The 14,723-nt window shown below is 38.6% G+C and overlaps 1 protein-coding gene across 1 annotated transcript in view; it reads right to left on the bottom strand.

Moving 5' to 3' along the window:
- Positions 1 to 14,723, bottom strand: part of ube3d (ubiquitin protein ligase E3D) — a 36,705-nt gene that overhangs the window by 10,837 nt on the left and 11,145 nt on the right. The window contains exons 3-8 of the mRNA XM_088326477.1: positions 13,340 to 13,427; positions 10,833 to 11,055; positions 5,673 to 5,745; positions 5,522 to 5,600; positions 3,253 to 3,361; positions 628 to 776 (exon numbers count right to left, since the gene is read on the bottom strand). Of these exons, the coding sequence (XP_088182603.1) occupies positions 628 to 776; positions 3,253 to 3,361; positions 5,522 to 5,600; positions 5,673 to 5,745; positions 10,833 to 11,055; positions 13,340 to 13,427 (721 nt within the window). The remainder of the gene's footprint in view (positions 1 to 627; positions 777 to 3,252; positions 3,362 to 5,521; positions 5,601 to 5,672; positions 5,746 to 10,832; positions 11,056 to 13,339; positions 13,428 to 14,723) is intronic.

Genomic DNA, 14,723 nt, shown 5'->3' with positions numbered 1-14,723 from the left:
TGAAAGGGTTGAATTCCACTTGCACAATGAGAAAAAGCAAAAATTTCGACTAATCAATCATTGCACAAAACCTTGAGTATAACGCGCACCCAAACTTTAAATTATTGAATGAATAAATAGCCTATTTTTGATGGCATGGTGGCCCACTGTCTTGCTTAAGTGTTCTGCCTGTGCTTTACGGGGTTTGCACCTTGTGGGTGTGTTGATATGAATAATGCGATTGAAGAGTGAATTGTCAAGGGTTTTCTCTATCTTCTGAGATTCCAGATCTCCAGAGTGCTTAGATGGTGGTCATGATGGTAGAACATTAATTGATGTACAGATGTTTTTAGGACTTTCCCTTGAGATTATAGGTATGTAATTAAGTCAATACATGTATGCTATATTTGGATTAGCACAACCCATATTTTGAATATCTTCTTTGTACGCATATAACTGTAAGATCCAAATAGCATCTTTTTGCTTTTGTAGCTAATTATTTGTTGCATATAAACTATGTGGACAAAACATATCAAAGAAGCTTTTCATCCCTTTCTGTTTATTCTGACAGGTGCTGATTAAGCAGATGGATGTATGAAGAATCATGAAAGATAAAGGCATGAAACAGTCAAAACTGAATTTACTCACTCTTTCTGCTGGGTCCCCATATTAGAGCAGGCAATGTAGAGGAGTTTGAGGGCTTTTACAGCCTCCAGTGATGGACTGTTAGGAGTGTTGGTGCTGGCAGACCACTTTGGGACTGATGCTACGATAGAATCGATGTTCAGCAGCCAGAGCTGCAAAAGGAGCAGACAAGTCAGGCTGTGGTTACAATGTGAGAAGGATGGCACTGTGTACAGTATTACGCATCAAGACTGCAATACAATTCTAAGGGTTCATACACCCTTTTCATAACCAAATTCAAGCATTTTAAGGACTTCCAAAGCCAATTTTCCAATTCCTACAGTACCATTAAAAGAAGAAATCTGGTTTGAATCATTTATTTTGGAGAGCCACAAATATATCTGCGATTTACATAAGCGATATTTAATCTCGAGTGTGCATTCATCAAGACATATGATTTTCAGGTCTTGAGTAAATTGCAAATATATTTGTTTTTGAGACCCCTGGGCTAAGTAATCAATTGACAATGCAAACACACTGCATTTAGAGGATTAGGGTCTCACATATACAAAATGATCTATTTTTTTAAAAATTTATAATCGATTGTTAAAAAGGGTCAGGAATTATGAACACAGTTGTTACCTGACATAGAATTAAATGGGAATCAATACTTGGTATAGAATCAAATTTATGTTTTTGTCAAAGCAGAGCATTTAAAGCCAATTTATAATTCGTTGATTTGAAGTAATCAAATTAATGCTGGTGGTTTTGAGGCCCCAAGTCTAACATTACTGCCACCTGCACTTAAAATATAAACCTTTCAATCACACATGATCAGGGATCAGAATGGAGATTTTCATTTTCAGCTGAAATAGCCAGGGTCCAGGGGCCGCAGGCCCCGGCCAGGTCCAGGGCGGAGCCCGGTGGGGGGCTCAGGGGGGCAAAGCCCCCCTATAAGCCAACAGCATTTATCTTATTTGCTATGTGAAAATTGCACTAGAATGAATTAAATCCAACAAAACAGAAACCATGTATTTTTTTCAGTTTTAAGATGTTTAAAACAATTGGGGGATTACAATGTTACAACCATCACCATTGTTGTTGTGTTTTAATGATGAAGATGGACCTTGTATTTAGCTACTAATCAACAATATATATGAAAATATATACATTAATAACCATTCATCATTAATTTGAAAATAGAATGCACAAACTGAACATGCTTAAAGAAAATACATGTCATAAATTTTGTTTATCCTGTTCTAAATATTGTATAAACACAAAAGATAAAATCATTTCATAAATAAATAGATTTATAAATACCTCAGATTGGGATTTTCTGTCACACAGGGGAACCAGTGGTTGACTGCTGCTAGTATTTGAAGTGGAAGGATTTGGAACGGCCAATAATGTTGAACCGGTGGTGTTACTGTTAGTTTCACTGCCGATTTTAAATGCGGATCCGAGTGCATAATTTGATCGCCGGCAAGCTATTTTTGCTTTGTGCTTGTTCATTTTAGCATGATCGATCAGTGCCACACAACCTCGCGTACCATAATTGATCAGATCGACACAGTATAGACACTTTGCTTTCCCTGGAACATCACACTTTGCGATGAACTGGCTCAAAGTTTCTGTAACTTCCTCGATCTTTGCGCCGATTTTAACGTTTACTGTGACAGTCTTCTCAAGCCGTGACCACTTAAATTTATTCTTTATTCCTTTATCAATCTCGGAGACAAAAGCCTCGTCTTATTTTCTTAGTATTTTCATATTTACTTTTTCAAACACTCATTTCACCGTTTGAAAAGACCGGAAGAAGCGCCATGTTTGAGAAAGCCAATGCTCTGAACAAAAGCTCCGCTGATTGATTATCAGCGAACCTATCGACCAATGGTAGGAGTCGATCTATTTGTTAGCTAAACCACGTTGTGTGTTATAGATCTAATGCGCTGCGCTGCGCTTCTTTTTGCCGATTTTTTCTCGCGATCTCTAACTGCTAACTTGGGGTGATGAAACGGTCACAAATCATACCTCACCCCCCCAAAATATTTTCTCATCGAATTTAGACGATGTACGGGAATGACCTTTGTAGGGATGTGATTGACGTGAGGAGAAAAAGTCTGAAACCTAGCTGGGGGTTTGGGGGCTACTAAGGATTGAGAAGGCATTAGTTTTATCTCATCACACTATTTCTACTAATGGTACCACATTGTACAACATTGTCTTGGCTGAACTATTTCCCATGATTCCCCATTGCAACCTTGTACAACGTGGAATCTTGAGTAAAAAATAGTGTGATGAGGAGATAAAATGTAATGCCCTTTTAATTTTGTCATCTAAATTAAATTAATGCAGTGATAATTGTCAAAGGACAATTATTGCTAAATTAGGGAGATAAACCAGCCAAAATTCTTTTGGGGTAAAAAAAATAACACATATGATTACGGTATAAACAACAAAAGGCAACCTTTTTTTTTCTGTGCAGCCCGGTACCAAAGGACCCATAGCCTGCCTGGTGGTTGCCAACCGTTGCATTAAGGGATCCTACTATATTCAATTTATTTAAACTCAGAAACTCAAAGTGACTACAAATATACATGAATATTTCACTTTTGAATACAATATCTGAGAATCGTTCACTCTTACCAGGAAAAATGTTTTTCCATTCTGTGTTTGGACACAAAAATGGTAAGAGCACAGAGAGCTGCAAAGCTCAGCAAGCCTCATTGCTATGGTCCTTTCCACAAAGCAGGATCTGTACATGAAAAGGAAGATTGTAAATATTTTTTTCGTTTTGACGGGACAGTAGTTGAAAGCTTATCATGATCCATCAAAAGTATTATTCATCATTTACAGGAAATGTGTTTACCGTATTTTCCGCACTATAAGGCGCACCGGGTTATAGGGCGCACCCCCCAAAAATAGTTTTTGGTCCTATATCTTCCATACATAAGACGCACCGGATTATAAGGCGCTACAATGGGAACGTCGACAAAACAGTCAGATAGTTCAGTCAAACTTATTACCCCCTTAACATTCCCAAAGCTTGCAAAGAAGCAAATACGTGTTGTAGACACGTGCGGATGCGGTGTCCGTACGATGGTACTCAAATGCATCGTTCCAAATATCATTCGGAAGGTTGAAGTCTTGGGATTCAAGAAATGCCAACCATTCCTTGGTTTCTATTTTCTTTTTCGCTCGCAACTTTACTGTGCATATGACAATAAACACTTGGAATTGAGTTTAATTTAAAAAAAGACCCATCACAAAAAACATCTAGATCACTCTGAAACAAGATACTGGGAAAATATATAACCGGAGTAGCTCACCGAAGTCGTTGCGTTCAATAATAATGTGCAACCATGGTCCTCTTATATCTGTGAGTGTAGTAAATCCAGGAGAGTAAAATATTTACAAATACAGAATGGTAAAACATGTATCCTCTATGCCGTAGACAACCAAACTTGCTATTCACATTCATCTTTTTCGGCCAATTGCAGGCTTTGTTTTGCCCCTTTAGCCTATGCGAGCCTGTAAATGATAGAAAGGATCCGCCCCCTTTACCTCCGAATAACTTTAGCCAATAGTGATCGATTCAACTGATGATTGACACATCTTTTTCGGCCAATTGTAGGCTTTGTTTTGCCCCTTTAGGCTATGCGAGCCTGTAAATGATAAAAAGGATCCGCCCCCTTTACCTCCAAATAACTTTAGCCAATAGTGATCGATTCAAATGATGATTGACACATTGGTTAGCCAATGAAACGCCGGTATATAAATCCCAGCATACACCGCGGACTACTTCGCGTTCGGGGGAAAATCTAGTCGGCGGCTGCTTGCATTAGTTGCAAGACTTTGCGACTTAATATTGATCCATATATAAGGCGCACTGTATTATAAGGCGCATGGTCAGCTTTTGAAAAAAATTAAAGACTTTTAGGTGCGCCTTATAGTGCGGAAAATACGGTACTCATATTAACAACTATCCATCCATTATCTGAACCGCTTATCCTCAGTAGGGTCGCGGGATATTGACAACTAATTATAACAATTTCTTTGCGGTATACAAGACATATCAATATAACGTCTAGCAAAATAATAAAACGTATCACCTTTGAGAGAACACCCAATTAAATCTATCCATACAATCTCATCTAACTAAATCCAAACGACTTCATAAATCCCAATTTGTGTGTGTTTGAGGGTGTGCCATTGTTTGTGACTTATAAGCTCTGAAACGGCTGAAGTGATTTTCATAAAGATGTACACACGTGTACTTTAGGCCTCTGCAAGGGTCTTTAGCTAGGTTTCGTGTCAAGGCACCCCCAATAAATATCAACAATATCAATAAACACCTGCTAATACAGGACAAAACACAAAACAGTGTTGTTTCATTGGATTTGATTTCAAGTTTCAGGGGATGTTGTAGTTGTGGCCTGTGCAGCGCCTTTGATTATTTTTGTGATATACAAATAAATGTCACTTGACACAATTTCAAATGTTGTCTTTCCCTTCTAAGAGCAAAATAATTATTTAATTAAAAAAATCATGTTTTGTCGTACAATGCGTGTCAAGTACTGTATAGCCTGGTGAAATACAGTAATATGCGAGTTAAGTTAACTTAATCATGCTCATTCAGTGCAGTGAGAAAGTATTTGCCTCCTTCCTGAGTTAAAATTTTTTGTGCATATTTATCACTCACAAAAGTTTCAGATCATCAAACCAATGTTAATATCACACAGAGACAAACTCAAGGAAATACAAAATGCAGGGGGCAAATAGTTTTTCACGACACTGTATATTTCAATTCAACAGCTTTCAGGAAAGTGCAATGAATTGAAAAGCATAAACAATACAAAACGACCTTGATTTTATATTCTGTGGCATTTTCCTTCTAAACCGTTATCGGACCTACCTGCTGACGGAAGTCTCTGGCTTTCTGTCTCCAATTCTGGACTCCACCACGACCTGTGTGATGTATAGTCTCAGCACCTCTAAAAATCACAACAAGGACACTTGCAACTTGACACATTTCGGTTGATGAATGGTTCTCAAAGTAAGCATACTTGGTGTCAGCGCCTCTCCCAGAACCGAGAGACAGCTCTTACAGGCCAAAAGGTTCAGTCTGCGGCAAGTTTTCTGTAAATGACAGAAGCACACACGGGACCATTTTAACAGACTCTATACGGTACAGTTTTTACTCGTACAGTCTACAGACGACCCCTATATTTTTCCATTTAGCTCTTGGCTAAAAGGACAAAATGTTTTTCCACGAAAATCGAGATATTAATCGTTGTCGAGGAAGCGCAGGAGTTTAATTTCACTGACCAGACCTACAAATACCTGGGTGCGCCTGGCTGAGCTCACGCCCGGCTTTAGTGGTGCTGATATTGCAAATATATGCAACGAAGCTGCCCTGCACGCTGCAAGAGAGGGGTACAAGTCCATCGATACTTTTAACTTTGAGTATGCGGTGGAGAGAGTCATAGCAGGAAGTGTAAAAAGAAGTGGATGGATTATTTGTGCTAATCCAAATGGACAATCCATCGCATCCACTACACAGCATTATCTCCAGACAGAAGAGCAGTTTCAGCGACAGACTGCTGACACTGTCTTGTACTACGGACAGACTGAAGAGATCTTTTCTTCCTCATGCCATGAGGCTCTTTAACTCCACCCGGCAGAGTAAAGGCCCACATTAAACCACACCACCTACTTCGGATATTACTGAATCTTACTGCAATATGTATTCTGTGTAGCACTATTTAGTTACTCTATATAACACGCTACAGTGGGCATTTGCACGTCACACTGGGTATTTGTATATTGTATTCTTTTGGCTTTATTATTGTACTGTTCTCAGCTCAGGGATGCTGCTGGAAATGTGAATTTCCCTTCGGGGATGAATAAAGTATCTATCTATCTATCTATCTATCTATCTATCTATCTGATGCAATTTTGTCTGGTAGAAATGTGCCAGTGTAGGAAAGTGCATGGGATTTTGAAAAGGCCCATTAGATTAAACACAGAGTAGTTGCTTATTCATCCCTTCTTTCTGTCCATTTTCAATATGCACTTGAGTTTATTTTTGCTCAATGCATTTTTTAACAAGTTCCGTAAAGCAACCTTTAGTGTCTTTAAAGTTGCTCCAAAAATATATTGTTATTTTTATTTTTATAGTAATAAGTCCATAGTGCCGTCCGTGCCAGTCGAATTAAGTCTTGACGTTAAATACAACTCTATATTTCCCTTGCTTCATTTCTATTCGCTTTCCGATGAACTCATTCAGTGCTAGTCGCATGTCTAAAATTTAATGTGGCATTTATCACCAACCCTTTTTTTGCAGGCCTAAAAAAAATCAGTTGAGTAGCTATGCAAGCTTAGAACCCAACAAATAAACTATCTAACCCGTTTCTTTCATCAGAAAATAATGTTTACATTTTACCACTCGAGAATTGAATATTGAAGTTTTGTATACAAAAATATCCTCGTCGCTATGGGACACAAAATGAGGAAAGGTGGTTTTAGTTTAATGATGTATTTCAACCAAATATTTTTCGTCTTTGAATTTGTTTTGCATCTGTGACTCCACTATCTAAAAAGCTCAAATATCAAATATTCAATTTTTGTCATAAATCAACACAAACGACATTCCAAAAATGAACGTTTATGGCAAAAAAATAACAATTTGCGATTTTTGGACTTGGGAAAATTATGTGAACAAATCATGGGATGATTTGTGAAGAACTACAGTAATCACTCCCTGTATCACGGTTTACTCATCACGATTGATACTTCACGGATTATGATGGTGGACTGTGGTCTGAATTCTGATTGGCTGAATAGTTGCCTGGCCCCTTTTCTACATGTGTCAAGACAGTGCGTCAACAACATTACGGTCTAAGTTGTACATGTACATATAGCAGATTGATTACCCTTCAAAAGACAGGAACTAATTTTTTTTTAAACGTTGAGTTTCTCTAAAACCCTTCATGCCAACAAAACGCTCAGGACCCACAAAAGCACTACATGGCAGAAGAAGATGCTTTTTTTGCTGAAAAAGTTGGACTTCTCCACATGCTAAAGCAGTGCTTCTCAATTATTTTCTGTCACGCCCTCTCTCATAAGAAGAAATCCTCTCGCAAACCTCGTCTTTTTTTAAATGATCACAATGATTGCTCAACATTGATGGTAACACGTCACCTCTGTCCATGCAAAAACTACAGTTTTTGGAACAATTTTACAGAAAAAAAACCTCAAGCGTCTTATGAGCGTGATTGGGTTGTAATATCTTTAAGTGAGAGCTTGGGTAGATTTTGCCTTTGTGCTGACCGCTGCTAACTTTTTTAACATAGCAAGCACACCGGTCTTTGCTCGTCTTCCTCTGTGGTGACAGTGAAATGCTACGCCGCTCCGTCAAACTTCCTCATCTGAGCTTTCAGGAGCATACTTTTGTTTTTCTCATTACCCGTCTTTCTTTGCCTCTCTCCACATCCGTGTTAAATATTTTTTCATGGGCTCACTTGAGGGTCTGCAAGACTGTGTCTACACTTAATACTCAATGATCATACTCTGCGATTATTGCACTGCGTGAAGGCTAAATGTAAACAAAACACTCTGCCAATGAGAACACTGCTGCTACCTAGTAGGGTGAATGTGCAATTACACTTTAAACTGGGAAAGTTGAAAAAAGTCCCAAGTATGCAAATGTGCCCGCGCCCCCCACGCCCCACTATTTGACAACCACTGTGCTAAAGAAAGGTAAAAACATTATCACGCCACATTTTTCTTTTCCAATAACGTCCACATAGTTGCAACAAATCCTCATCTGATATCTAAAAGCGGATAGTGATAGTGTTCTGAATCAATAGTGCAATATAGCGGCAAAAAAAATTAATCCTAATTTCAGAGTACGGAAGTTAACTAAAAAAATAAGTACATTACATTTGCTAAACAAATGCTTGACCCTCTAAAAAAGGGTCTGTTTTTGTTTCCCATGTATAATGGAGTATTTGATAAATAAATACATAAAGTTGTCTACATTTCAGGTTTTGACTTTCGCGGGTCCTTTTTGGAACGCAACCACCACAGAAAACGAGGGATGACTGTTAAATGATATTGCTGTCGTTATTTTTGCACATCACATGATAAATTTTATCAGCAGCCATCAGCAGTTTGCTAAACCTTTGGCGTTGTCTCACCTCTTTATGGACTTGCCTCACACTTCTGCGAAAACGATCCTTAGGACAGTCGTCATGCAATGGCGATATTGCGATCCATCCAATTACAACTCACGGAAATTATCGCTGAATTAATCTGCTTTTATTTCACTTAAATAAGAGTCGGATTCAATACAAAACATTGGTTAAGATCTCAGTTCATTTCCTTCAAATCATGTCGTGTGCCTGCTGGCGATGACTTGTGTGCGCTCCTGCGAGATGGGCTGCTGTTTATCGCCTGTGCTATTGCATATCTGCGGACACATTGCGTCCACTTACATTGATGCGTGTTTTGGGAAACCAGGATTACACCGGATGCAGTGGCTATGTTTGGCCATAATGATATAGCTGCAACCATTTGTGGTGGGCCCAACTCGGCTAAGGGTGACAAAGATGAATATGATGATGCTGTGACGTCATTTATATTTTTATTTAAAGATTCATGGTAGTTTTCTGCTGTTATTATCTTGCATTGTTTCCATATTACACCACATCTAGGCTGAACATTAGGAAAGAGGGAAGTCATGTCAGCCATACGACTTAAGGGGTGGATCTTGCCCATTCGATGATTTAGTACGGCCCGCCATAAATTTTGTATGTAACAAAAAAGAAGCGAGTCTCTAGGAACTTTCCATCAAAAGTCAAGCTTTTTTACATAAATGCAAGCTAAGTGCTTTCTCTGGCCGCCAGAAGGCAGTGTTGAATTCGTATAATGTGGCAAATTGGTTCAGGTGTAAAACTGCATTCAATCGACTGTTAAAATAAACCAGTTATCACATTCAATGCCAAACATGAGAATCTTTTTCACCATTGTTTGTGAATAAATGCATACAGGCCAACCTTTCACATTAAAGGGGGGTATATTTTACTGCGCACTTTAATTTTACACGTGAAACACAATCCATCTCCAGATTATAAGCAAACAAACAAGCATCATGAACTTGTTTAAAACTGCTAGTGGTAAACTTTTAGCAAAACGGAAATCTGATAAGATTTTTGGAGTTTATTCATGCACTAAGACTTGGTATCGCTTCAAAATAAAAACAGCTATAAACTAAAACACTAGTCTCAAGTCGATATTTTTTTCTGATGTTTACAGTTGAAAAGGTAGTAGGCGTTTTTAAGGGGCAAAAAGTGGTAGAACAGTAGTATTGGCAGATATGTAAATGTGTTGTGTTCAGAAAATCTGTCATCTGTGATTATAATATGTATGGTAGGTTACAAAAGTAGACTAAATGATAAAGCATAATAGTGAAAAACAAAGCTAAAAATCTAGAGTTGACATTCTTTAACAGTTTGGGTATGACCCCAGAGCCAAACAGAGTTTGACATCCCTGACATAAGGGGAGCCCTGGAGACAGGATGCCAGTTCTCTGGACCAACCAAAAGCGGATCCAAGCCACTCATGCTAACTGTCTTTAAGAACAGAGGTGCCTCATCGAGCAGGCCATGGACTGTTACCAGGCTTTGGTTTGTTTGGTCTCACAAAATAAGTAAAATTATTTTTTTGCGAATTATTGTTTTGCTGTAAACGCATTGTTAAGACTAAACTTGAACAGTGGCTTTAAGGGGGTGCGTTTGATTTCAAATCAGTGTGGTTAACACGGATGCTTGTAGGGCGATGCAAATGTCACATTGGAAACTAAGATCCTCACACACTGAAGACACAAGCAGAGGATAAATCAAACCAAAGTTTTCCACTTACAGACCATCAGCGTGGTCAACTGGAGCCAACTATGTCGCGTTACCAAGATATTAAAGATACTTGTCATCATAGACAGCAGCAGCTGTTATATGTCGAGGTGTCCTTGGGCAGGACTAGTTATGAACTACTTATGTGGTAAGGTATTTTGAAATAAGCTGGTGCACAAATATTAGATAATTTGTTTCAAATCAGAGCATTGAACACGGACACAAAAATTCTTAAACTGCAGCCCAGAATTCTGCTGGTGTAACTTTCTGATCATCACTAACACAACTGTTCTTATTTTGTAGCATGTCACTCACCTTAGTATCTTGACTATCCTGCGAGTCAGCAGTGATCACTTCTTCGTGAAGGGTCTGTTCACAGCTGCCATCCCGGGTGAGGAGAAAGAAGGTGTCGCCCAGTAAACAGTCTTCATCGCGGGGCAGCATCTTTTTCTCTGCGAAAGGATCAGGATGGCAGCACCATTCGTCCACAATGGCATTCCAATTGCCATTTGGGAGTGGAAGCACTCGCTTAAAGATCCTGAAAGTAAAAGAAAAACAATTATTTAAACGGACAGTGTGTGAAAATTACCTGCCTCCTTCACTCAGTGAAAAAAACATTGATTTGAAAAATAGGCAATACACGACCTGTCACACCAATATTAATATTTATAAATATTCATAGGTCAAGAAATATTTATTTTCCATAGTGGAATCCATGCTTTGAGGTTGCTGCCACACTGAGCTCATTTGGCAATGGGTTTTGTTTACATTACGCAGCACAGTGCCATCTAGTGGTAAAATATTACACACTATACCTTTAAGATTCATCTGGTATTTAATTCCCGACAACAGGAAAAAAAATACGTTAATCAATGCTTTTCAACAGCAATTCCCAACGATGTACCCTAGAGAATGGACTTTTACTCATATTGCTTTTTTAAAGCCTTATACTGTAGTCCCTCTCTGTATTGCTGTGTCCTTTTAACGGTTTTCATACTAAGCGAATTTTCATTGTGCATTGTGTTTTGCAGCAGAAAGCACACAGCAAATGATATCACAGGGGCAGATCGCAGAGGGCGCTGTGTGTATGTTGGTTAGGCGTGGCTGTCTGTGTGTGCGACTGTGATAGCCTGGTGTATGCTGTCAGTCAAAGAGCAGGGCGGACACATAAACCAATGGGTCCATCCAAACCAAACTGCGCGGCAACAGCTAGTATTTTAGCTGCTCATTGCATTGAGAAGAAATTAATCAGCTAAATTGGACTCTGAGAAAATTCAGAAGAGCGCAAAGAAATGCAGATCAACACTTGTTGCCACGTGAAATTCTTATTAGGTCCGGGAAGAGACTGGGAGAGGAAGCAATAGCAGGTCCCGCCTATTGCTAAGCTACGAAACAACTCTCACAAGCTACACTGGTTGTATTTCAACAGAGACCTGGCTTAAACGAAGGATCTCAGATGCTAGCGTGCTGTTAGATGGCCACTCTCTCCATCACTTTCTTATACCGAAAGAGGAAGCCCTCCAATTTTGTTGTACTATTGTGTAACAATAAAGACGATTCATTCAACTGCAATTGTGTTTTATTTGTAGATCTACAGTTGTTATTTTTCTACAGTCGTACATATTATATGTTACTGATATCTAATAAAGAAATAAACGTTTCTACTCCGCAGGTCTTTACGATCGTATAACAGTTTTGGGAATGCTGTTCTCAAAGCTTTTTACCATGTTTTTCTTTACCTATTCTCAAATAATTATATGCAAGGGCCATTTTTGTAATGCGATCAGCTACGGACAAAATCAGGTGGGTCAGAAATCGGACCTTGACAACTATTTGTATTTCTAAAATGCTATTATTTATACTCACTCAGTTTTATCAGCAGAACTCAAAGGCTAGAAATTATGCCACCAAATTGATCTGTAATTGGTAGGCCTTAACATTTAGCTTTTTTGGGTTCTCATTCTATGAATTTCAATTTTGAATGAATTCATTTTTAGCATAGCATATTTTAAATTCCTTGCGACCCTACTGAGGATAAGCGATGCAGATAATGGTTGGATGGATATTTTAAAATCCAAAATCTCACTATAACTGCTGAAATTGTGTTAGTTTCCCTACAAACTTTAAATTAACAATAAAGTACTGTATTTTTATCGAACAGAAAGACAGTCATTTGTATACTAAGTTGTGAATTAAAATCCAACTGTTTTAGGTCATAAAAAAGGACATTTCCCAAAAATTGGGGATTCAAAATCAAAAATCACTCTATTTTCCATATAGATATCAATTTAAATACATACTAGGACCTCCAAGGGATGATCCAAAAAAGTGAAAAGAAATTACTGAGTGATTGCACAGCATAACACTTACCAAGACTTCCACAACAACCACTCACAATTGTTCGGATTGAAAACAAAAACAAAACAAAGAACAAGTGGGTGACAATTTTAAGTAGGTCACCGCCGACAAACATACCCAGAGGCTAAAGGTGTCCATAATGCAGGAACTACAATTTTCAGCTTATCACATTGCTGACCAGAAAAAAACTCTACAGACTGAAGGCAATAAGACACTGGAATGCCTCAGGGTGGGAAGCAATAATTACTTTTTTAATAGGTAGTGCAGAGTCACACATTATGTCATGGTTACTCAATATCACCTGACAAGTTTAGCTCCAGATCTGCTTATTTAATATACCTTGGGTCAGCTAAAACGGAAATACCCAGGGTCACAGCATCAAAAAACATCTCATTCTTTTCAATTACTAGGTGCAGCAGAGATAAGCCAACAGTTCCAGTCCTCATTGTGTTTTTCCCCCTCACCTATCCTCAAGCAGCCTGGTCGTACAGTTCTGACAGTAGAAGCAATAAGTCTCGTTAGCCTGCAGTGTCTTTATAATGTCTGAGGTCTCTGAGGGGAAACAAATGGAACAGAAAACAATGACAAGGTAGGAAAAAGCAGCACAGAATCTTTTTTTTTTTTATAAGTCAATGTTTGAAAACTGGATACATCATTTGAGTTTTCCTTAAAAAGTGAAGGTGGAATATTTGCTCAACTGAGTTTAAATAGCCTTAAATAGCCGGTTCGGAGACTTCGCTCTGGAAATGCTGGTCTGCTAGTGATCCCAAGAGCCAAGAAGAGATCCGCGGGTTCGAGAGCGTTCGGGCCCCGGTGCTGTGGAATGCTCTTCCCCCTGAGATTAGATCTGCAACCTCAGTGGAAATGTTTAAATCTAGGCTTAAAACACACTTCTATTCTATAGCATATGAATAACCTATATTTTATGTTGGTAATGTGTGTATTATTTGCCATCATGTAGGTTTTAGATCAGGGAATGGTGTGGTTTGCAATAATCTGTGGTCTGTGCAGCCCTTTGAGACTCTTTGTGATTAAGGGCTATACAAATAAACATGACTTGAGTTGACTAAATATATTTTCTACAGCGCGTGTCGTATCTGCTTTGATCCTACTTTTAGCAACGCTGTTCAGGACAAGCAACACATTAGGTAGAGAAAAATAGGAGGAGAGGGGGGAAGTTCAGGAGTCACCTTATGCTCTTCATCGCAGTTCTTGTTAGTGTAGCACGAAAATGGTAAAATAAAAAGTTTGTTTCTAATTAAGTCCAAACGCCAACCCAAACCCCCAAAAAGATGAAATAATTAAATAAAAAGAGTTTATTCAAGCGCGTTTAAGAAATACACGTACTTGATGAATGAGCTGACTGAAACTGTGATCATGACTCTAAGCCAGGAGATGGTGGCAGAGAATGGCCAAGTTTCAAATTTTGTACCCTTAAGGATGTTATTTGGAATATGGGACAGATTAGAATAGGGAAAGGCCCCGAGATGTAATGTGAGAAAACAAATACATACTTTTTTATGCCTGGCCCTTTATAAATGTCCATAATCAAAACGTAATCCTTGGATTTCATAGTGCCCTGTTTAGGTGTGGCATGCATATTTCCTCTTGGGCATGACCCGATGACGCTTCATGGGACAATGCCGTACAAACTAATGCCAGCAGCAATTAATCACGAAGGAATAAAAAATGCAATGGCAAAGCGAATCCACTAGAGAGCAGTGTCTGCGTCGTTTCAATTTTGTACCCTTAAGGATGCTATTTGGAATATGGGACAAATTAGAATGGGGAAAGGCCCCGAGATGTAATGTGAGAAAACAAATACATACGGAGTCGCTCAAAGACAGT

Source organism: Urocampus carinirostris, chromosome 2 (genome assembly GCF_059441175.1).
Source record: "Urocampus carinirostris isolate Australia breed hairy pipefish chromosome 2, RoL_Ucar_1.0, whole genome shotgun sequence".
NCBI classification, from domain to species: Eukaryota; Metazoa; Chordata; class Actinopteri; order Syngnathiformes; family Syngnathidae; genus Urocampus; species Urocampus carinirostris.
This window is presented reverse-complemented; position numbering and strand designations above follow the sequence as displayed.